Genomic DNA, 23,175 nt, shown 5'->3' with positions numbered 1-23,175 from the left:
CCTACTTACCTAGCCTAGGCTATAGGAAAGAAACAAGAATCAGCAAATAGGAACTCTACCCTAGCCCATAGCTGGTCAGCCTATAAAGGTGGAACAGCTCAGCCTACAGCTAGCAAGGTATAAAGCGGCCTAGACTTTTATCCCATATCTCCTTCCTCTGTGATCTATCCCAAGAGTCAAATCATGATCACCTTTGGGAGGATGAAAGGTGAGGAGGACAGTAAACAACCAATTTGTTTCAAAGACAGGCACACGAGCAGCAGAGGAAGAGCCGAGCTGTCCTGAAGGCCAGCCTGCTTTCAGGACACCAAGCACTGGGCAGGGGAGGTCACAATCACTGCAGAGGTGCCACATCTCTGCCCCTCTGTGACACGGGGCCACACAGCTATGGGTCCCCTTGAGACCGTAGAACCACATGGTTGCCAGGCACACAAGAATCCACATGGCTCCTCTCACAGGTGGAAGTCACCAGGACTCCCCTGTGCTGCTGATGAAGAGCTGCTCATCTGCTGGCATGAGTCAAATGTAGTCAGTAAAAGCCTGCCAAGACTAACGAGTAAAGGCCCCCGAGAGCTGGCCCAGGCCTGCTCACAGTTTTGTGTGGTGCACAGGGTGCTGGGCATTTCTGTTCCACTCCTCCCAGGCACAGTCCTGTGCCTGTGACACTCGTGCAGCAAAGCACCCAAGGTTCATTTCCAGTGAATTTGATCTGCCCTCAAGGTACCCCCACGGGCTGACCCTGCACTGGCACCACCAAAGGGACCCTTCAGAGGCTGCACTGGCTGAACCTTGGCTGGCTGCCCCCACCCAGCTGCTGTCTCTCCTGGGCAGGTTTTTAGCAGCTTGACATTTACTCCTTCCTCCAGGCTTGCTTAGGTTTTGATCAGACACAGCTTTGGCCATGTTGGAACCCAAAGTGCAGGGAGTGTTTCTCTGCCTATCCTGAGGGATCCATCCCCCCAGGGAAACACTCCTTTGTCCATGGAGAGAGCTGCCAAGGCTTTGGGATGAATTAGAATCTACAAGGGTGTGCGTTAGATGTTAGTACAAGATATAGTTTGTCCCAGGGTGAAAAATTTAAACTTGGAGGTTTATTAGTATGGTAAGTGGATGAAGACAAAATGGAGGATCCCTGTGCTTTTTCAGCTCTCTTCCTTCTTCTTCACCTACTCCATTTTCTGCAGTGTTGGGAGCACAGAATGATTGGTCAGGAAATGCCACAGCACAGGCTACATGAACGGACAGTTCATTAGGCATTGGTAGAACAGGCCAAAGAATGGACATTCTTAGTGACACCTGGGTGGTTTCTCTTTAAAAAGGCCTTGAGTTTCCTGCATTTTGTCTTTTGGTACTTGCTCTGCTTCATGCTATTGGGCAGCATGTAAGTTACTGATAAGATACAACAAACAACCTGGAGACTGAGAAGAACCAAAAGTGCCCTTCATCTCTTACTCCTGGCAAGGACTTTCTCCCCCATCCAGGGAGGACATGTGGGGCTTGAGAACCACCACAAGCCAGATTCCCACTCAGGGTGGCTGGAGGCAGTTTTGTTCCTGGTGCACTTAACACGGTTTTGGGCTCTCCTCTGGACACCTGGAGTTCTAACCAGCTCTGACCAGCAGTCAGTTGGTGTTTTTGTGCTCCATGGAGGCGGCTGGTTGATGTTCATCCCCTCTTGACCTGGCTGCTTTGGGCCCTGCACAGCCCGGGCCAGCAAGTTCCACCCATTTCTGCTCAGGGCAGGTGGTTTTACCCAGCTCAGCACAGTTCAGCTGGCTCCTCCTTCAGTCATGGGGTTTCTTTTTTATGGCTTGGCCCATCCAGTTGGGGCACAGCCTTGCTCTGATGGCTTTTTTCATCATGTCTTGCAACAGCTGTTTTTCCCCATCCTTTTTTTGCCCCTTACCCAGACAGGGGCTCTGGATTTTCTCCAGCATTACACCTGCTCAGGTGACTCTTTATGCCCCTGCCCTAAGCTGCTGTTTGGGTCCCACATTGCTGCCCTCACAGCAGCACTTTGGGAACTCTGATGGGGGCAATTAATGATGGCACCTGTGACCACTGCCCTGCTCATATGGGGGCATGGTAGTTTTTGAAATTATATAACTTTTAAAATTAACTTTTAATTATTTTTGATTACCTTTTAAATAATTGTTTAATTAATCATAGCCAGTGTATTAATCATAAGCAGTGTGTTAGCTTTAATTCGCTTTTAGCCAGCATTTAGCAAAGCTGCTATTGTGGGAACAGAGTTTGGGAAAATTACTGACATTTTAAAGTTTTGCTAAACTAACCCTGATATGCCTCGATGAGCACAGTCTGGAGAGAGAGATGTATTGCTGAAATTGGACACAAGGGATGCAGAATTTATAGGCCACAAGGACATTCTGCAGAAACCAGAAGATAAAGAAGAGACCAACAAAGACCATCTATTACCACAGGCCTGGTTCCTATGGTATATCACCGTGTCCTGCAGCCATAGGGAGGAGGAGAGAAGATCCAGCAGGCAGCAATTGTGCAGCAAGTTTGATGATTTTAATTATTTTACAAACTCTTTTATAGACTTTTTTCTTCATAGTCTAATTGGACAAGGATCAACCACCCCTTGGGGGTGATTGGCTAAAATCCTAAAACATCCATTGTCAAAATATTTTTCTACTAGACCATAAACAAGACTTTTCAAGGCTGCAGGTGGCTTGGTTGTTTACATTCCCTGCCACCTCTTCTGTGAGAGAGAAAAGTCTCTCACGGACTTAGAAAATAACAAGAAAATCCTTGCTGGCAGCATTTTTGTACCTACAACCATCCAGCACATAACAGAAAACTCTGCTATATTGTGATTGTTGTGTCGATATGGCAAGCCAAGGATTAAGATTTTCCCCAGCCTGCAGAGGGTCCAGGTGATGAAGCACCATAATAAAACTGCTCCCACCAGAGGTTTGGTCTGCTCCCTCGGAGCTGGGGGGAAGCTGCAGCTTTATGGAGGCAGGTCTGCTTTCTGCACTTCGTTTTGATGCCTCATCAAAAGCACTGCAAGATTTAGACAAAAATCAAAGGGTAAGTGACTAAGAAGGCTCCTGACTGCCTTAACAAAACAGACTTTGTATCCTGATTGCTCCCTTTAGGTGCAGCACTTCCAGTCCATGGTCAGAAAGCTGCTCAGCCTGCCTGAGGCCTGACACAGTCCAGGGAGAGCTCAGCCCTGCTGATTTACCAAGATATGAATATTGATCTAATATCAGTATCCAACTGAGACGGACAAAAGCTCTCTAACAGTTTAGAGTTAGAAAGCGAAGGTTTTATTTGGTGCCAGGCACTGCATGGCATTGCTCCCTAAGACACAGGCCCCAGTACAAGCAAACACGATACCTTTTATTTCCAAATATTATGAATATCCAAAATACAAATGCATATTCATAACATTAACACCTCCCATTCTCCGCTTCGTATGGAAATGAGCTTACATGTCATTAAGCATGCGTAGTGTGTGTCCTGAATGGAGTTGGTGGTCTTGAATTGGGTCAGTGGTCCCAAAAAAGATGAAGTAACTCATCTTCCTCATTTTGACCATTTTGCTTCTCTGAACTTTAACAATCCTAATTACTTTAGTGACCTCTAAGTTTCTTCTTGCGTGACTTTTGAACAGGTTCCCACCAAGGGAGGAAATTGGTTGTCCTTGTTCCCTACACCAACTTATCAATGTTTCTACTCCTCGTTCTAAGCACAGCTAGGCAAACATGCAAATGACAGATCATCAGTTATTTGGTAATCAGTTACTAACATCTAAAACCCTATTTCAAGTCCAGCTCTCCTAACTATTTTAATTAACTCTTACTGGGCCTAAGCCTACAACTGAAATCCCAAGCCTATGACTAAAATCTTTATGTTTCCTCTAAATCTATGTTTCACTGCCCTTGGTCACCGGGCACCCCAGGCTGGCACCCGGGCCCCTCTCCTCGCTGGGGGGACCCTCCCTGCGCACAAAGGAGCGAGGCCAAGCCTGGGGGGGGGAGACGAGGCCGGGGCAGCGTGGGCTGTTCTAGTCAGGCACTGCGCGGGCAGCCCCCGCCGCTATGGTGACGGGGACCTTCCATGCAGGCGGCGCGCACGATGATCCCCTGGACCGTTCTATCAGGCACTGCGCGGGCAGCCCCCGTCGCTATGATGACGGGGACCTTCCATGCAGGCGGCGCGCACGATGGCGGCCCCCAGCCGGGGAGCTCCGGTTCCCACGGGCGAGCCGTGGGAGTTGTTTTGGGGCGGGTTGAGAAGGGAGGTGCCAGGGTGGGGAGGGTTCTCGGCCCCGGGGAGACACGTGTTTGGCAGGGCGGCTCGGGAGGCTGCCCCAGACCCAAAGCGCTGGAAATTTCCTGCTCTCCGTGCCGTCTTCTCTCCCCAGCCCACGGTCCCCCGCCTGCGTTGGGTGGAGCAGTTGCCGTCCCTGGGGCTCTGCGTGGTCAGGCCGGGTGGTTCTCCCATCTCGGGTGATTGGGCAAAGCGAGTCCTTGGTGTGGGTTTGACATTGCCCACCCAAACTGCCGCAAGAGCGCCGGGCTGTTTTGGGAGTTGGGGGTGTTCGGAAGACGCGGCTGGAGCCTTGCTCTGAGGGACTGGGAGAGGTCCAGCAGCACGGAGCCAGCCTGGCCGGTGCAGAGGGCCACCGAGCAGGAGACAAAACCTGTTCTGGAGAGGTGCCACTGGCCGCAACAGCAAATGAGGAAATCTTCCTCTCCCGTCAGCTCAGAGGTAGCAGTGGGTGTGATCAGCGGCCTTTGATCCCCCTGTAGCGTGGAGGTGGCGATGGGAACAGCCTGTACACGGGCTGGCTGGAGCAGGGGAGGGCTGGGGCGCTGCAGTGGTCAGTGTGACATGGGGCAGGCCTGGTCAGTGCAGATCAGATGCTCTGGCACCTCTGTTTGGAGGCACGAGGCATCTCGGGGGCTGCAGGCCCAGCTGGTGTCAGGAGAGGCTGCGCTCACCGGTGCCTCTGAAGTTGAGAATCCCTCTCTGATTCCCTTGTGGCTCAGGTGCCATTTCCCAAACCTACCTCTGCCTTCAGCGTGCCTTGAGAAAGCCCAGCTCAGACCTGCTTCGTTTTCTAGTGAGGGGATTTGTCTTTCTCCCCAGGCTGCAGAACCCAGGAGCAGGTTACCAAGTGTGTACAGTTGGGTGTTTTCCTTTCAAGGACCACTGGGGCTTTGGTCCTGTGTAAATGCATGGGGCAGAGGGTGGGGGACACTGGGATCAGGTGGCTGCTGGAACGTTTCAGGATCCTTGTCTGCAAGCTGCAGCTGAGTGCATTCTGAAATTCCTGAACCGCAGATGCTCACCTGCCTCTCCCACCAAGTGGGTTTGTTTTTTGGGGTCCTATATTTCTTTCTTGTTTTCTTTCACAAATCCAGGGAAAATCATGTGCTTTTTTTTCCAGTTCTTCCCCTCACCTAATCCCCTAGCTGCTTGTTTGGAGGCCTCTTGCAGCCCCTGATACTGAAGCAGTCTTTTTGGGGTTACCCAGGGATCCTGAGAGACTGCGGGCTGAGAGCTCACAGATTCAGTGCTGCTCGTGGCCAGGGCCTAAGGGAATGGCAAGCAGCTGGCTCACTGCAGAGAGAGATCTCATTTCTGGCTAAGTGAACCCATTTCTGGCTCTTACTCACAAATCAAGCCCAGGCAGTTCTCTATAGACTGCCTGCACGTGCTTGGTGAATGCAGCTGTGTCAACACCTTTCATTTTTATTCTTTTTGGACTCCACTGATGATGTACTTGATGACCTGGAATCCCATGGCAAAATGAACCTTCTTTTCAGCTGCAAGGGCAGCACCTTCACTACTCCCCTTCTGCAGCAGGAGGTGCTGCCACATCAGCCATTGACCCTCTCCAGGCGTGTGAGAGGGAATGAAGCGGGGTGGACAGGAGAGCACAGCATTTCCCAGAGTCAGAGGCCGTGGAACATGAGCTTGGGGAGGCAAAGTGAAGTTCATCTCATATTAAAAGCCTCTGTGGCCTATGGGGAAACAGCAGATCTCCCTCTGGAGAGCCTAGGTCAGGAATATGCCACAGCCCAGCCTTCCTGGGTGCACTTCAGGTAAAGTGGTGTAGGAAGGACCTTCACCCAAAGCTTTGGGTTTTCCCACTGCTTCTCCCAGTGATGCCTTTTCCTGGTCTTAAAATCAAGAGTCACACACGGTTAGAAGGGGAAAAGGGATTTTACCTTGGGATTTATTTTAAGGATCCTTAGGTGCACACGGCCAGGTCATGTTCATCGAGATGTACCCTGCTGAGTCTATCTATGTCTCTCTCTTTGTCTCTGTTCCCCCCTCCCCAACATTGGGTATATCATTATAGGTTTTACTAATTAGCATATCTATCAAAGATTCCCCAATGAGAGGCTCAAGTGAGCCCCCCTTCCCAAGGAACCTTCCCCTGGATGGTTCTATCTTGGTTTACAGAATGTGTTCTGGAGAGGACCTTGGGGTCTGGGGCACACTGATCACTGGATAGATAGCTTCTAAAATGTTGAGTTTCTCAGCTTGACAAACAAGTCCAAGAATGTAGGCAAAAGGCACTAGGAATACAGAAGTTGCAAAAAGGTACAACAGGGGTATAAAAGAAAAGGCAAAAATCTTCATGGCATCACCAGATGCAGCAGGATGTCAGAAAAGGCACCAAAGCACAGAGGATTTCCAGTGAAGAAGACACTGGGAGGAGTTGGACATGTGTTCTTCCACTCCATAAAATGAGGAAAACCAGGGGCCAGAGTGAGAGCTGAGGAGTTTCTGAAGTCTGCTAATCTCTGCTGACTGCCCTCCCTGGCATGCAGGGATCCAGTGGCTCTGGCACAGGCCCCAAAGCTGTGCTGCAGATGATGAATGTGAATGTCCTGGTTCTGGCCAGGATGGGGCATGGCCAGGACCTGGAGGTTATTCTGTACCACCTCACATCACTTTCCAGGGACAGGGAAGAAGTCCCCTCTGGGTCACATGCTGGTGGCCTGGTCAGGTATTGCCAGGCTCTACGGGCTGGATGGTTGCATGTGAATTGTTCCACTCCCTTGTACACTCCATTATTAATATTGGTGCTGTTACTGTTCATTTTCTTATTTACTTGCTGTTTCCAGTGTATTGTTCTTGTCTCAACCCATGATCTTTACCTCCTGTGCCTCTGTCTCCTCTCAAGGCCACTGCAGAAGGGAGGGGAACGGGAGAGGGGAGTGAGCAGCATGTGGTTTGCAGGGTTCCAGTGGGAACGCTGGATTGGGGAATACCATTCCTAAATCACAGCAGTGAGTGCATGAACATTCCCCATCTCAGCCCCTCGTGCTCTGCAGCCACAACCTCCAGGACCAGCCTCCAAAACGAGAGGCAGTGCTGAGGCATTTGCAGTACTCAGCCTGCTCCAAACATGGAAGATGTATAAAGAGGCTCACAAGGGCTTCCCTATGGCATTGAAACTGCTGTCAGCTTCTCACTCTCTGCCACAGTCAGCAACTTCTCCTGCAATGCTCAGGAGTTTCCCAGCTTTGTTCCATTGGCTAAGGCTTATGTGCCTTAATGCATCCCCCCAAGTTGTTGGCATGTGGCATTGTTCCTTCCTGTCCTCTTCCTAGCCTTGATGTGCCAGTTTTCACCATCCTGTGGTGGCTCTGAGCACCCTCTCTGACCAAACACTCCCTTTGGAGAGACCCTCTCCCTTTGTGCCAGATTTGTCTGCCCAGGGCATCATTTTGCAGGTGCCAGGCACGGGACCCCCTTGCCTTGCCTTGAAGGGATCTTTAAGGTCCCTTCCAACCAAACCATTCTGTGGTTCTCTGAGGCCATGGCCTTTCCCTGCCCTCTGAGGGCACCGTGCCCAGAACCTGGAACCAGCCACTCTGTGACATCAGCTCCGGGGCCATGGGTGCCATGGGCCCTGCAGCTGCTGCAGGCACTCGGGTCAGTGGCTGCACTGGAAGAGACAAGCTTTTGTTTCTTGAAGCTGACACACGCCACGGGCAGTGATGAATCTGCTGTACCTCTTCATCCTGCTGGCTGTGTACAGGCCTGCACACGGCACCTGGGACACCTGCAGGTACGGCCCCACGCTCTGGGAGGGTGCTTGTCCCCCGTTGCCACACCCCGTGTCTTCCCAAACCCCATGTGGAGCCTCCTTGCCCCAGGTGCTGGGACAAAGGCACAGCGTGAGCAGCAGCAGCCCTTGGGCAGGGCACTAATGACCTTCTGCTTACAGAGGGACCTGCGGGCTCCGGCCCATGGCTTCTGACTATGACTCCATAGCTTCTGACTACAGCATGCCACACATCGCGGGTGGCACAGGTGCCCAGCCAGGGGCCTGGCCCTGGATTGTCAGCATCCAGGATCCCAGGAAAATAGGCACCGGGCACACGTGTGGAGGGTCCCTCATCAGCCCACGGTGGGTGCTTACAGCAGCCCACTGCTTCATCCGGGTCAGGTGAGGAGGGGCAAGGGATGAGGACATCCCCACAACACAAACAGTTGCCCACGCTGCAGCACCACATACTGCTCCCATCCTGTTTCCCTGCATTGTGCCCAGTGCCTCGGCTCTGCAGAGCCCAACTGAGGGCCTGCTCAGAAGGCTGGGCTTGTGCCACCGCTGCCTAGCAGCCTCCAGCGTGGCATTCCCGGAGCCTCAGGCGTGCTAGGGCAGTCACACTCTCTGCTGCTCTGCTTTTCCCTCTACCTCGGGAAGCAGAAGGCAGGGAGGTGCTGAGGTGCCACGGCCCAGGGCTCTGCTCCCTCTCAGCCCTCTCTCTGCCTTCCAGGAATGTCACCACGTGGCGCGTGCTGATCGGGGCCACCCGGCTGACTCACCTGGGCCCCGGGGCGCAGGTGCGCCACGTGAAGCGGCTCCTGACTCACCAACACTACGCTGCTGCTTCACAGCAGAACGACATCGCCCTGCTGGAATTGGACCAGCCCGTGGAGTGCAGTGAATACGTCCAGCTTGCCTGTGTGCCCAATGCCTCGCTTACTGTGTCAGAGCTGAAAACCTGCTACATTGCTGGCTGGGGTTCTGCCAGTTCAAAAGGTGAGTTCCCAAAAGGGACCTGTGCCCTGCAGGCAAGCTGAGCACACCGGAGAAATGGGTTGGGCTTCCTGACAGCAGAGACCAAGTCAGGCTGTAGGACCTATGCCTCTGGAGAGATGGGCCTGGCCCGCTCCACAAAGCCAGACAGAAAGGACATGGCACTTCTACAGCTGCTCCAGAGGCAAAGCCCTAGGGACGGACTTCACCCCCAGACCAGGGAGTAGAACCAGCAGCGAGCTCATTCCTTCCTGTGCTCACAGCTCAGGGACCAAGTGATGTCCTGCAGGAAGCCAAGGTCCGTCTCCTTGATATCCAGCTCGTTAACAGCAGCCAGTGGTACGCTGGGACCATCCACACCCACAACCTGTGTGCTGGCTACCCACGGGGTGGCATCGACACCTGCCAGGTACGAGTGTGCTGCGGGTCAGCCAGCCCCCAGCAGTAAAGGTACCCATCACCACCATGCAGGCATAGGCCAGTATGTGCTTTGCCTGGAAAATCACTTTTCCACCCCTGGGTTCCCTCCACTGGGGGAGTTTCCTTCCCCTTCCCCATATCTGTGGGTCTGTGCCCAGTGCCTGTGTTCCCAAGGCCTGGCACTCTGCCCACAGGTCCAGATGCTGGCTCATCCATGCTCTGCACATCCAGGATCACTGTGCAGATACGAGAGGGGGCCCTACTTCACAGACACCCAACCTGTTCCCAGCTGAGGTTCTGGAGACTCCAGCACCTGAGCAGAGCCCTTTTGTGCCCAGAACACACCTGTGGCAGGAACTGCAAGAGAGAACAAGCCTCTAGTGCTGCCAGCAGCCACCCAACAGCACCCTAATCCTCTTTCATCTGCTGCAGGGCGACAGTGGAGGGCCTCTGGTGTGCAAAGATAACAGGGCCAGCTACTTCTGGCTTGTTGGAGTGACCAGCTGGGGAAAAGGTTGTGCCAGAGCAAAACGGCCTGGAGTCTACACCTCCACTCAGCACTTCTACGACTGGATCCTGGTCCAGACGGGCCTGTGCCCATCTGTAACAGCCACTCCAGCACCAGAACCAGGCTTCATCTCAGCCCCCTTTGAACAGCCAGGGCCAACACCAACAGAATTGGGCTGCTCTACGCCCACCCCACATCCACAGCCAGTTGTAAGAACCACTCCAATGCCAAAGCCAACCTTCACTTCAACCCCCTCTGATCATCCAGGGCCAACACCAACAGAACTGGGCTGCTCTACGCCCACCCCCCATCCACAGCCTGTTGTAACAACCACTCCAATGCCAAAGCCAACCTTCACCTCAAGCCCCTCTGAGCATCCAGGGCCAACGCCAACAGAATCGCGCTGCTCCACGCTCGCTCCACATCAGCACCCAACTGTACCAGCCATGCCAACGCCAGAGGCAGCCTTCACCTCAACCCCCTTAGAGCAGCCAAGGCCAATGCCAACACCACCTCTCCAGCTTACATCTGCTCCACATCCATACCAGGTACTGGTGCACTTCTTAACGCGGGTGCACGAGATGCTGCAGGACCTAATGGGAAAAAAGACGTGAGCAGCAGGATGAACAGGATCCAGTGCAGGCTGCAGTGCACCGTGACCATTTCTTACTGGGGCAGTGCCTGCTGATCCAAAGACAGCCTCAGGGTCAAAGGCATCCTCTGTCCTGCCCATCTTCCTCCTCTGCATGCACACAAATGCTGAAGTTGATTTAGTTGTGGAAATAAAGTTGCTTATTGTCACTGTCAGCGTGTCCTGTGCAAGGCAAGGAGTCCCTGGCCGGGCACCAGCAAAATGAAGCTGTGATGGGAGAAGGGAACACAGGTCACAGGGGCTACAGCTCTTGAGGACAGCAGCTGGGAACACTGTTTTAGGCTGCCCATCAGTGGGATCCCTGGGTGTGGGACTTGAAACTGAACTCTCTCATGACTCAGGGGACATGGTTTTAGAAAGACTCAAGGTCTGCACCAAGGACTGTGCAAGGAGCTTGATATCCAGTGAGGAGAGAAGAATCAGGGAGAATTGGACTGCGGGAAAAATGGGAAACCAAGAGCACCTTCTCCTCCCACAGTGCCCCGCTGGGAGCCAAAAAAGTGCAAGAAGAGAAGCCACAAGAATCACATTCAGTAGACACACAAAATGACTAGAAGCTAGAAATTACAAAGAAAACCAGAAAGCTGACACCAGGAAAGATGAGAAAGTAGAATACAAAGCAGGCACTAAGAAAATGAATAGAAAGTAAAATAGAAAATATGTATTAGATGAATATCAAGATATATTCACACACAGGTACCACAGCCCTGCACTCCCTTCGGTTTATTCTCTATTGTCTTGGAGGTGTCAGCTGGTTTAGTCTCAAGGGTCTTAGAGGACTAGCTGGCTTTTATATTTTTTACAATGCAGTTTGCTTTTTAACCCCTTTTTATGCTGCTTTGGGTTGTAACCTCCCTTTTTTGGAGGGGCCTTGTATGACCCACCTGCTCCCCCCCACCCACTCCTCCACCACATCATCGCTGTCCCAGTGACACTGGGGTGCTCCCAATGACACCATCACCCTCCCAGGCTCCCCCATTTTTACTCACCCCCAAAAGAAGGCACAAAATGACTTAACACTGCCCTGGGCAGCACCTTGCTGATCTAATAATCTAATCTAATTAATGCCATTTACATCTGTACATGCCCCACCCCCACAAAGGGAAGCCCCCAAACAGGGGAAGCCCCCCCAGTTCCTGCCCCACAGCAGAGGGGGAGTGTGCCCAAGGATGGTGCCTCATCTCCTGGAGCTGCTTTGCTGTCAACATACACATGCACATTCGAGTAAAGAATGCTTGAGACCCAAGGTGGTTGGAATTTTATTTTGTACTAATTTTGGCAGTTCTGGAGAGTAGGGAGAGTCATCATCATTTAAGACTTCATGCTGTCATCTAAATATTCCATACAAATACAGTTGATAAATGAAAATACAGATTTGAGCACATATGTATTGATGAAATTCATGTTGAGAACAAATAAACAACGACAAGCAGCAAATCTTATCGCTGCACAAAATGCCATTTTCCAGTTTCACACCGTAGACAGATCAAAAGCAAGAAATAGTTATGCAAGCCAAGCCACTCCTAGCCTGGATACATCACTTTACCATCAAGGAATGCATTGCCAAACAATATGGCCACTGCCACCCCTTTTAAATTTGACTGAATTTTGTCCACACAACAAGAGCAGAATTTGATCCTTCTATTGGAGACTGCTTTGCTGGTACTGGTGTTCTGGGGATGAACACCCTGTACGCTGAGCTACTGAACACTGTTCCCAAAACAGCCAGGTGTGTTTATACTTACTAACAACCAGGAAAGAAAAAGCCTCTCTCACAGATGGAGGTGGACTGAGCTGAATAGCAATAAATATCAAATCTACAAAATTACTGAGAATCATATATAAATGGAGAAGGCAGATGTAACAAAATGAAAATCAGCAACATCAAAGACATTACCATTAATTAGTAAAACTCTGAGATGTGTAATGACAGAGCATTATTTAGCACTTTGCTTTTATTTACTTACCATGTCTCCAAACTGAAATTTCATTTAGTTGCAGTATAAAACACACCATTAAGTTGAGCTACCGATCTCAAGTTTCCTTCACAGTGAGTGGTGATATAGTCATTAAAATTCAACATGTGATCCACCAAATCAAATGCTGAGGTCTAATTTTGGACAGGATAAATGATCATCATGTTTATGAGAGCTCATGTGAGTCCAATGACCCAAAGGTTATTGCACACTGCTTCCTCCACCTGAATGATCATGAATGAGACACTGGGAGCACAGAGCGAGCATGCCACAATCACTGGGAAAGAAGGATGCACCAGGAAGGCCACTTTCCAAAGGGGTCACTGAGAGAGAACTGAACTATGGCTGAGCAGTGTCACATACTCTTCTTGTGTTCAGCTGTTCTGTACACCAGGAACAGTCCAGGATCTGAGCTGCACAGAGCTGTGTTTCAGCTGATGTTACGCCCTTCTTGGTTCCATCTCAGAATTTTTCACTCTGTGACTAAGGAGCTGATCCTGGCTTTGTGAAAAAGCCTCTGTATACATGGAAGACAGTGTGGATTTGCAATGAGCATGCTGATAAACATCATCAGGGCAGGAATCTCTTTGGCATGAAAGGGTAACCTCACTGCACTTCAAAGTCCCAGTATGCTACCTAAATTAGATCTGTACAGAACAATTATACAAAAAGGATCATTCTTCCTGAAAGTGGCAAAAGCAAGTTATGACTTTACTGTGGAACAACTCTTTCAGGGCAGCAGTCTCAACTGCAGTTTATCAGCAACAACTTCTGTTTCTTCAGCTCTTGAAAGACACGATCAGAGTTCATTTTTCAAAGTTTGGCAGGAAAATTATCTTCCAACTTCACCTCTAGAGCGCCCATACTTGGAAAATCCTTCTGTGACTCAAGATCACTGGTAGACTGAGTCAGAGCCTTGGTCTTTATTTTTAAGGCTTTTAGCTGCATCCTGTCATCACTGTCTTCACCATCATAGATGGGACTCATTTCTTGAATTTTCAAGAGATCTCCAGTACTGGAAGTCTTCTCTGTGTTACTGGAACTCATTCTCGGGGCTCTTTGTGGAAGGCCTTCCTTTCTCAAGCTGATCTTCTGCAGTTTAACAGGAAGCTTGTTCTTCTCTCCTGTAGTATCAACACAGTCAAGTGGACAAACCTGTTCTCTTCTGGTTTTCTTATCAAAAGGACTGTTCAAAAGAGATGACTGGGCAAGGTTTTCTTCTTGCTCTTTAACACTGTAAGGAGGAGTGGGGACTTCAAACGTGGCATGGAACTGAGAATAATCAACACGGAAAAAGCCATCTTCCAGAGACATTACTGGGAGGAACCTGTGACCCCAAAGAACTTCATCTTCTGTGTATGAGGTCCTAGCTTGACACGTCATTCCTATGGAAATGGACAAGAGCATGGCATTCTAATGTGAGCAAGCAGAACATAGAACAAAAAATACATGGTAAGGCTGGCAGATAAAAATCAATTGCAGCCAGTAAGCCAACAATTTTATAGATTATAAAATGGGGCAGTTGTTGGCAGTTGTTCCTAGACAATCTTCTGACAGTCAGTGGAGTGCCTCTAATTGACTGACTAGATTTTTATGCAAATACTGGATTAAATATTACAGACTTGCAACCAAGCAAAAGCAAATGCAAAATTAAAACAGTATTAGCTTGTGTGCTGGTTTCAGCTGGGATGGAATTAATTTTCTTCACTGTGTCTAGTACTGGAAGCCTACAATTAGGTCATCCCAAGCTTCTCTTTTCCAGGCTGAACAATCCCAATTCAGCCTTGAGAGAGTAAGTGATACTGTTTCTTGGGAGAAAGAACTATTGCTTGGCAGAGGCTTACAGAATCCTTTGGCAAGGATCAGGTGTTGGGGGAGACAACACTAAATAAAAAACGTCATCTTGCATTTCTTCTGTAGGCTGTGTTACTTTTTCTCCAAACAGTATGTCAAGACAAAAGCTCTGCAGAGACACTGAAGCTGTCTTTCATGCTAAGACACAGGTGGCATTGTAAACTCATTGAAGATTTTGTTCCACTTAGTGCAAACATACATCACTGGTAGTATTTACATGTGTGAACTCACAGCTAAAATGTGTTCTAACCAAGCAAATCTGTTACCATCTCACCACAGCAGCACTCACAATAGTTTATACAAATATCCCAGGTGAGCAGAACGTTAACATTTCCTGTCATGGTAATGTCCAGAGAGAACTAGCAGTCAGGAAGCCCAAATTCTGATTTGCTCTCTGGTTACTGCTGTATGGATTCTCAAGTGTAAAATGTTTCCTTTCCAATATCCAGATAGGTAATTGCATTAGGGGAGGTTATGAATACATGCTTATCTAAAATAAATGGTTCAGCTGCAGGGTAAGATGAGGCCTCTGCAGGGATCTAAAGACTGCCACACTCAGTGTGAAAGAGTGTTCTACCCCAGAGGATTGTGTATTTGTTTAGGGCCAGTGAGTGGAGAGTAATCAGGCAGTGAGATGACTGCACATGGCTGCACCAAAGGGACATCAGTGTTTCCAAGGCAGGAAGGAGGCAGCTGCTAACCTTGTTGAAAGGCCAAGGAAGCTCTTTGGTTAATCAAAGTTTAACAAATCCTCAAAAGAAGGAAGAAGAAGATCAGAATGCTGATGACCATACTGACTGATTTGGACTTTAGCAGTACTCATGGATCGTTTATGAAGAGCTCCTTATACAACTGGAACCCATTTTCATGGGATTCATAGAAGAATTGAGTCCTCAAAACAAAAGGGCACAAAATCAGCTGCCATCTGGACAACACCATACCCAAATTAAAAAAGTAAAAATAGCCTTCTCATATTTACCAATAACCACTTATGCCTACAGTTTTTGTGACTATGAGGTCTGTATTTGCGCTGTAAAACTGGATTTCTTATTCTGAATTCAATTCAGTCCAAACTATGCTGAAAGAAATTTTGCAGAAATTTTAAAGTTCAACTTTGATTTCAGAGCGGTTGTCCTTAAAACAGAAGCCTCCTGAGAGCGTTGAGTTGTTCCACATGCCATAGTCAAAGAGTGGCAGGCTGCATCTCTTGCTGGCCACTTTGGGAATTGGCAATGCAGAGCCCTGTGGGGAAGGGAGGTCTTTATTGGCTGGTGAGAGCCACTGAAGCTCTGCAGCATATGGTAGGATATGCTGGAGCATCCAGGACTAACAGCTGCCTTGCTAAAAATATCAGCACTGAAAACAAAGACTGAAAATTAGAGCATGCATATTATTCTAAGTCTTACCGGTAGTCTCAACAATTCCTTCGAGGATGACAACTATTTCAAATTGCTCACTTCTCAGTGATCTTTGTGACAGACAAAAGAAGGGGCTCTCTGAGTTAATTTCATGACAGATGGTTAAAGGGGAAACTAAAAACAGCTGGTCGGCTCCAGTTCCAAATCCAACATCCAATTCACACTGGTCTAGCGGCAGAAATTCTCCCTCTGGTGTCTGTCTGGACTAAAGATAAAAAGATGATTTAGTAATCACCATGTGAGGCAAAACATGAAATCAGTGCAATAAAGCTTAAACCCACCTTCTCCATGACATTACCAGCTACATGTATTAGGTCTGGGGGCTTCATGATGGAGAGGTAAGTAATGCTAAATACTATGAGGCTACCTTGCAAGACCAATTTTGACTTTTCTTATTATGCCAGTAGATCTCATCACCACCTACAAACTCTATTATGACATATATATATATATATTTATACACTTTGACAAAAATGTCATGTACCACACTATGTGCCTTGTAATGGATGTTCAACATGAATATCCTGTGGCAAAAGTTCTGTTAACAAGACCAAAATCTGCAAGCTGGGCATATTTTTTTCTGTTGTTTGAATTCACATTTCATTATTTTTGTATGTTACTAACTTCTGTTTGGCAGACACTGTCATGTACTAACTCAAAGGTAAACATCATAGTAATTGTACAGTACATCTGGTAAGTAACATTTTCACAAAACCATCTGAATTGATACTGATGATGCTATCACCCCTTGCATATTCCACCAACTGGATATTGACCTTAATAATGAACTTGTTATTAAGCTAAGTGCCTCATTTTTCTTTCCATCATTTCATGGGTCCAATAAAAATACAGATATGATAACTTCCCTCCACCCCATAGTGCTCCCTCCAAATTTTCCTGGTATTCAAAGTATAACTACAAGTTACATCAGTTGGCCAGGCAGCTCCTCACCTGATTGCTTTGAAAGTCTCTGGTGGAAATTGCTCATTAAAATTAGAAGCTTTGCACAGCTGATATAAATCCTATTTAGAATCCTTTCTGCTTATTGTTTGATTAAAAAGCACTCTTTAAGAAGATGACTATTGATTATAAATAAATATTATTGTAAATTATATTATCATAAATGAATAAATAAATAGTTTTAATTGTGTTGCATTTGTATTGACAAATGTATTGGTTCCACTGCTTGGAAACATCATTCATTGAGAGCAAGCCAAAGGCAGCAGCTTTGCCATCACCTTAGATCTGACTAGTATTCTTTTAAGAAAGCTTCTGTCTTTAAAGAAAATCCCCAAGCAACTAGTATATCTTCATTTTGTCTCTCCTCTTCACGTGTATCCTAAAAATGCTGACTTTTTAACTGCCTGGTATTTACTGGAGATTACATAACCAGCCTAAGGTAGTTGCTGGAGTACAGCTCCTTATTAAATACAATGCATTATTTCATTTATGGGCTACGTGTTTGTTTTGCTGCTGAGGAAGAAACATTCTTCCTATGTAAGTAACAAAGCTCTCCCCTGCACAAGAGGAGAAGAGTCAATTTCTCCAGTACTGATGAAGACAGAGAAACATCAGCTGATTGCGTGTGAAAGCATTTTCACAAATTATTTATGATTTGAAACGTAAAAGGGCTATGAAATAAAAGCCATCAAAACTGCTGCTGCATACCAGTGGTGACAGTCTCTGTTATATGCAAAGGGGTCGGAGCAACCTACTGCAAAAACATCTTTTCTCTTTTCCTGAGGCAAGCTGCAGACTACGCCACTGCTTTTGTTGCCTGGCTACTGTTCTTGCAGTGGGTGCACAAATTGATTGGCCGTGTATGAGCCTTGCTCCAAGGTAACGAGCCTCAACATGAGCTGTATGAACCAACATCTAAATCTCAAACTGTCCCAAAGTCTTATCAAATACATTTACCTAGACAAAAATGTGCATATTTGCACAAACTGCTGCCTGACTGACTTAAGAACTGTTTGATCTACAAACCATTTTTGCTTTGTGGAGGAGTCTTCGATCAAATCCGTTCAATAATAAACAAATCCAGCGAGGATGATTAGAGGTAACAGATCTGGGAGAAAGCAGAAGGTTGTGTTTGAGGTATTCAGTATCTTACATACAGGATTGATTTATGCAGGGCATGGAGGATTTTTGAAAGAAACTTGTTTGTTGAATAAAAAGATGCTAACCTGAATGAAGAGAGCTTAATAGCCCCAATACATCCAGGTTCCTAGCCAGTGACCTTTGTTTTACATCTTTACTCAAAGGATCACAAAACAAGGCAGAAGACTACAAACTGCCAGCAGTAAGTCTGGAAGGAACACTTGTGATTCTTTATTTTGACCATCCACATAACACAAAGACAAGCAAATTTTGCAGATTAATACATGTTGAACAAGGGCACAATTACTTAGAAATGCCCTAGCTTGCAATTTAAATGTGGTCAGAGATGGATAATCTAAACGTCTCAAAGAATTTTTTTCACAGCTAAGGAAAAAGGAAAAAAGACTCCTGTGTCTTTAACTTTCTGCCACTGGATGTTTTGGTTTTTATTACAAGGCAGACTTCCACTGCACTTAGTCTGTTTCAGTGTCTGAACAAGCACATTATGCCCTTCAGATCTTCCCTCCTATCCTTTATTCATTCTCTTTGCTTTTCTAAACCCTGTTGTTTATGCATCTCTCTTTAAGCGGACATGATGCAGTTTTATGATTATTAACCCTCTGTCAGTTCACTCATTAGAGAACTCACATAATTATGTTTTGATATCCAGGTGAACTAATTAAGCACTGGAGCAGAAAAAGTGGGATGCAAAAGATGCAGCACCATCGAGCTTAATATTGTAGCGTGTTGTAGAGAAACTAATCTAAAAAATGCTGAACTGGTACATGCTCAGCTTGCAAGAAGTGTTATTGTATTTTATATTACTGGAATAACATAATCTTGTTACTTTGATATCATTGCTAAAGATTTGTGTGGAGCTTTTTGGTTGTGACACTGTACCTGGAGCTCTAACGTGGATAATTCCTAGGATCAGTGCTACTTTTTAATGCAGTTTAGTTTCCCCATGCTGTAAATACGACCTATGTGAGCTGGGCTTGTTCAGACCAGAGAAGAGAAGGCATAGAGGGGGATCTAACAGAAACATTCCAAAACCTGAGAGGAAGGCTTTGTCTTAAAAGAAGACAAAGCCAAGCTTTCCACAGAGGTACCCAGCAGTAACAAGAGAGACAACAAGTATAAAGTATAACAAGGGAAGTTTGGACTGCATTGAAGAAAAACATTTACATCATGACAGTCAAGCAGTAGAAAAGCTTGCCCAGCAAGGCTGTGCATTCTTTTTTCTTAGAGGTTTCCAAAAGTATATTGGAAAAAGCCCAAAGTAACTTGGTTTGATCTCTTAGCTCACCACACTTTCAGCAGAAGGTTGGACCAGAGACTTCCTGAAGTTCCTTCCAATTGGAACAATTCTGTAATATTAAAAAATGTATTTTTTTGCACTTTCTGCTCTGCTTATCCATTTATTGAAATCACAATATAATGGGTCTTCTTACTTATTTCCAATGCCTGTCACCTGCCATCTGCCAACCTTCTGTCACAATTTTGTTTGCTTTCAGCTTATTTGAAGCTGTTAGTAAGTACAGCCTAAAGAATAGGTGCCTGCTGGTTCTAACCCAAAGCTCACTGCCTCTATGGCTATCGTGCTTCACAACTGTATTTTTAAAACTATTGTTAGCACATGTTGAAAACAGGTTATGATGATTTTACATTCCTCAACTTTCTGAATCAAAATGTCCTACACTACTAGCTGAAACACTATGTAGATGACTACACACCAATACTAGTGATATCAGCACACTAGTAAGGTCCAGGAATCAACAGGCAGAAAAATACAGTTCACTGTGACATTTAAAAATCCAGGACCTGAAACTGCACATTTTCAGCAGCTAGTTCCAAATAGCTTTTTTCTATTTCTTACCCCAGGATTTTGCTTCTTCCAGCTTCTGTAGCACTCAATGTAACCTAGAAAGATGTGGGTTTCTGGAAAAGTTTTTGCTGAAACACACAGAATTAGTCTTGTTTTCCAAACCCTCCACAACTCAGTCCAAAAAGGGCCTCAGACTTTTGCATGATATCACTATGCCATGCTGCTGCACAGTCCCTAGACCCAAAGAAAAGCCAGCCCAGTGTGGCAGCACCATTGTAGTCTACTGAATGTATTAGGGGAGGTATCACACTGTCAGTAATTGCCATTCAGACAGACTTGGATTAGTGTACTTTCCTTACAAAGGTAAATCCTCAGAGCTCCACTGGTCTGAGCAAAACACTACATTCACTACTAAATGTATCTCCTATCTCAAGTACGAAAACGTGATGTGTTTCTTCGTATTCCTTCACTGTGACACCAGCACAAAAGAAAATTCTAGCTACCTGATCAGGTGCAGGAGAAGTGTAGCAAGATCAGCTGTTAGCAGCACTGCAGGGAAGTACAGGGACAGAGCTCTAATCACAAAAAGGCAGAATTTGCTGAGGATAGCAAGTGAATTCTGGCACATTCACCATAAGTCTACAGGACACACAAAGCTACTTCAAAGCATCTGATGCAAATTCAAGGGTGATCTGAACAGCCACCACCAGATACTAGAAAGGTGTGTCCAGCTCAGTGATGAGGATTTACAGAAAGACATGGGAACTAATACCATGCTGACTGAGGGGGCAGCTACTGCACATTCAATTTTAAATCTTCTTCTCTTCATAGCTTGTATTTGCCAAAGGTTACAAAGCAACTTGAAGATAACACATGGGCATGATGATCATACAAAAAAAATCAAGAACTGCTCAGTGATTCATTGTCTGGCCTACAAAACAGCTATCCTAAGACACAGTGGTCATGCAGGTCCATCAAATGTCCTTGAGTTTTCTGTCCCAGTCATCTGCACACCAGCATTGTGTAGCAATAGAATTGTCAGCAGAAAGGACATCAGGTTGTATACTCAGTGTCTTATTTCAAAAGAAAATGAGTTACCCTCCCTGTAAAAACACAATGTGACACCACTTTTATTCCACTTTGACCTGCATTCCATTTTAAATGATGGAATTAAATACTTTAGAGGGGCTTTCTGCTAGAGAGCAACAAAAAACATGGTTCAGCAGGCTTTCCAATTCCTCCAAAATTTGCTCCAATGTAACTCATTACAGCTTGTTCCTATACATATCTCCAACTTATTTTTAAATCTTAGCAGATTCTCCATTTTAAGTGGTATTCTGTAGCAAGAAAAATTAACAGCTCAGTCTAGCATTTGGCACAGAAGGAAAACAGCCTTTCATATTTACCACTGCCCCGTCACCTACTGCCTCATGCTTGTTTATGCAGATTATTAAAAAGGCCAGTTGCTCCAAAGAGAGGTTTACCAGACAGAGTACAGAACATTTATAACACTCAAATATGATATCCTGAAATTAATGTCATCACTGGGACCCAGCTTCTGACAGTTGAGGAGCTTCGGACAGAGCTCCCCACCAAGTGTGCTCCCGTGACAAGACAGAGCTGCTGTGAGATGCTACATTGCTGAGTCTCAAGCATGCCATACAGTGCTTTTCTTCCATTTTACTCCAGCCCAATTTATCTTCTGGACTTTCGTGCCTGCAAAACTCTTCTGTCCTCATAATTTTATTTTTTTGGTTGTTATGATCTCCTTTGAATTCCAGTTTTCTTGCATTCTGAATTATACTGACCATTGCCACTGATTAATAAACAGATACTGGTGACAATCAAAGGGTGTTTCCACTAAAGCACCTATACAGTTCCTCTGAAATGCTGTGAGGTCACTAGCTGGAACACTGGGATAAGGAACTGCAAGTTAAAGCTCACCAAGTTTCCCCAAGGGGAAGAAGAGATCAAGGTTGATTTTTATCTTCATTTAATATCATCACAAATCAATTCCTAATTCCCAGCCATCATCTGCTAAGCAGCATGCCTTAATACCCTTCCTTGCAGCTATCCTGCATCCTGACACATCCATCCATCCTGACCAAATCCACTGAAATGCCCCAGGGAGGTCTCTGATGAGAGTTTTCCCCTATGCCTGCTTGGCTCTTTCACGGCTCCTACTATGGACAGCTACACCAAATTCTTCCCTAGTCCTTCATACCCCCCCAGTCACACCCTCTCACCCGCATGCACAGGGACCACAGCTGTCCCTGGGGCAGGGCAGAGCTGCCAGCAGGCAACAGCAGCAGGGGCTGCACAGGGGAAGCCTCACGCTACCTGCCCTGTGTGCACATCCCTGCACCTGCCCATGTCGCCCACTGCCACTCAGGTGCCCTATGCCACCCACTGGCGTGGCAGGCCTTACCTTGATCAGCTTGCAGCGGATCTGGGCAGACACCATGTGGCTGTTGCGGAGGTTGCCGACACGAAACATGAGGCAGAGCTTGGCATCCCGCTGCGAGATGACCGCGGCACGGCTGAACATGAGGGTCTCAGCTCGCTTCTTGGGCTGGGACATCTTGATGAACATGCAGCCGATGAGGAACGCATCGACAACGGAGCCCAGCAGCGACTGGAAGAGGAAAAGCACGATGCCCTCAGGACAGCGCTCCGTAATGTAGCGGTGCCCGTAACCAATGGTGGCCTCGGTCTCTATGAAGAAGAGGAAGGCGGAGGGGAAGTTGTACACGTTGGCCACGCACGGGCTGTACGCCTCGCCGTGCGCCTGGTGCAGGTCGCCCCGCAGGTAGGCGATGCCCCACCACATCGAGGCCATGACCAGCCAGGCGACCGTGTAGGTCAGCAGGAAGATGAGCAGGTTCCAGCGCCACTTGAGGTCCACCAGCGTGGTGAAGAGGTCGGAGAGGTAGCGGCTGCTCTCGCCGCCCAGGTTCCCGTGCTGCACGTTGCAGCGCCCGTTCTTGTCCACGAAGCGCTGCCGCTCTCTGCGGGCGCTGCAGCGAGCGAGGCCCACGGCCTGGTACTCGTCCCCAAACTTCCTGCGCACGGCTGACATGCTGCCGGCTGCCGAGGTGCTCCGCGGGCAGGGCTGAGGATGCGGCGGGGCGGGCGGGGTGCCCGCACCTCGCTGCCTGCGCGCAGCAGCCGCCGGACGCGGCCCCCAGAACGCGGGGCGTGCCCGGATGCCCGCGGAGCCGGAGCGGGGCGCTGCCAGCGCTGCCCGCTCGCCAGCAGGGCAGGGGAACGGCCGGGGAAGCCGCGGCTCGAGGGGGCACACGGCAGGGACCGCGCAGCCGGCGGAGTGAGGCGGGCGGGGCGGGGCGGGCCGAGCTGGGGCGGGGTGAGTGGGCCGGGC

General features: G+C 47.8%; 2 protein-coding genes across 4 annotated transcripts; one reads left to right on the top strand and one right to left on the bottom strand.

Moving 5' to 3' along the window:
- The first annotated feature begins 4,215 nt into the window (after positions 1-4,215).
- On the top strand, positions 4,216-10,778 carry LOC138099179 (acrosin-like). The gene is made up of 5 exons (XM_068996271.1): positions 4,216-8,068; positions 8,228-8,449; positions 8,781-9,046; positions 9,307-9,452; positions 9,896-10,778. The coding sequence occupies exons 1-5, from the start codon at positions 7,998-8,000 to the stop codon at positions 10,583-10,585; spliced, it is 1,395 nt and encodes a 464-aa protein (XP_068852372.1). The 5' UTR covers positions 4,216-7,997; the 3' UTR covers positions 10,586-10,778.
- A 62-nt stretch (positions 10,779-10,840) lies between these two features.
- Positions 10,841-23,096, bottom strand: LOC138099178 (G protein-activated inward rectifier potassium channel 1-like). 3 transcript variants are annotated; one of them, XM_068996269.1, is made up of 3 exons: positions 22,225-23,096; positions 15,860-16,076; positions 10,841-13,984 (listed from the first exon to the last, which is right to left on the bottom strand). In XM_068996269.1, the coding sequence occupies exons 1-3, from the start codon at positions 22,873-22,875 to the stop codon at positions 13,413-13,415; spliced, it is 1,440 nt and encodes a 479-aa protein (XP_068852370.1). In that variant the 5' UTR covers positions 22,876-23,096; the 3' UTR covers positions 10,841-13,412. The 3 variants fall into 3 exon arrangements, 2 of the variants coding, with proteins under 2 accessions (XP_068852370.1, XP_068852371.1); XR_011146685.1 differs by lacking the exon at positions 10,841-13,984 and adding an exon at positions 17,858-17,939 and having other exon boundaries at positions 15,993-16,076; XM_068996270.1 differs by lacking the exons at positions 10,841-13,984; positions 15,860-16,076 and adding an exon at positions 19,278-19,338.
- Positions 23,097-23,175: the final 79 nt, after the last annotated feature.

Source organism: Aphelocoma coerulescens, chromosome 27, assembly GCF_041296385.1.
Source record: "Aphelocoma coerulescens isolate FSJ_1873_10779 chromosome 27, UR_Acoe_1.0, whole genome shotgun sequence".
Lineage (NCBI taxonomy): Eukaryota > Metazoa > Chordata > Aves > Passeriformes > Corvidae > Aphelocoma > Aphelocoma coerulescens.
Note: the sequence above shows the minus strand (reverse complement) of the source record. Positions and strands in the feature narration are given on the sequence as shown.

Excerpts from the sequence above, each read along its gene's own strand:
- LOC138099179 (XM_068996271.1), top strand. The coding sequence starts at position 7,998 with ATGAATCTGCTGTACCTCTTCATCCTGCTGGCTGTGTACAGGCCTGCA. Across the intron at positions 8,450-8,780 it reads CACTGCTTCATCCGGGTCAG|GAATGTCACCACGTGGCGCG; the intron begins GTGAGGAGGGGC and ends TCTGCCTTCCAG. Across the intron at positions 9,047-9,306 it reads GGGTTCTGCCAGTTCAAAAG|CTCAGGGACCAAGTGATGTC; the intron begins GTGAGTTCCCAA and ends CTGTGCTCACAG.
- LOC138099178 (XM_068996269.1), bottom strand. The coding sequence starts at position 22,875 with ATGTCAGCCGTGCGCAGGAAGTTTGGGGACGAGTACCAGGCCGTGGGC. Across the intron at positions 16,077-22,224 it reads TCCGCTGCAAGCTGATCAAG|TCCAGACAGACACCAGAGGG; the intron begins GTAAGGCCTGCC and ends TTTTATCTTTAG. Across the intron at positions 13,985-15,859 it reads AGGAATTGTTGAGACTACCG|GAATGACGTGTCAAGCTAGG; the intron begins GTAAGACTTAGA and ends CCATTTCCATAG.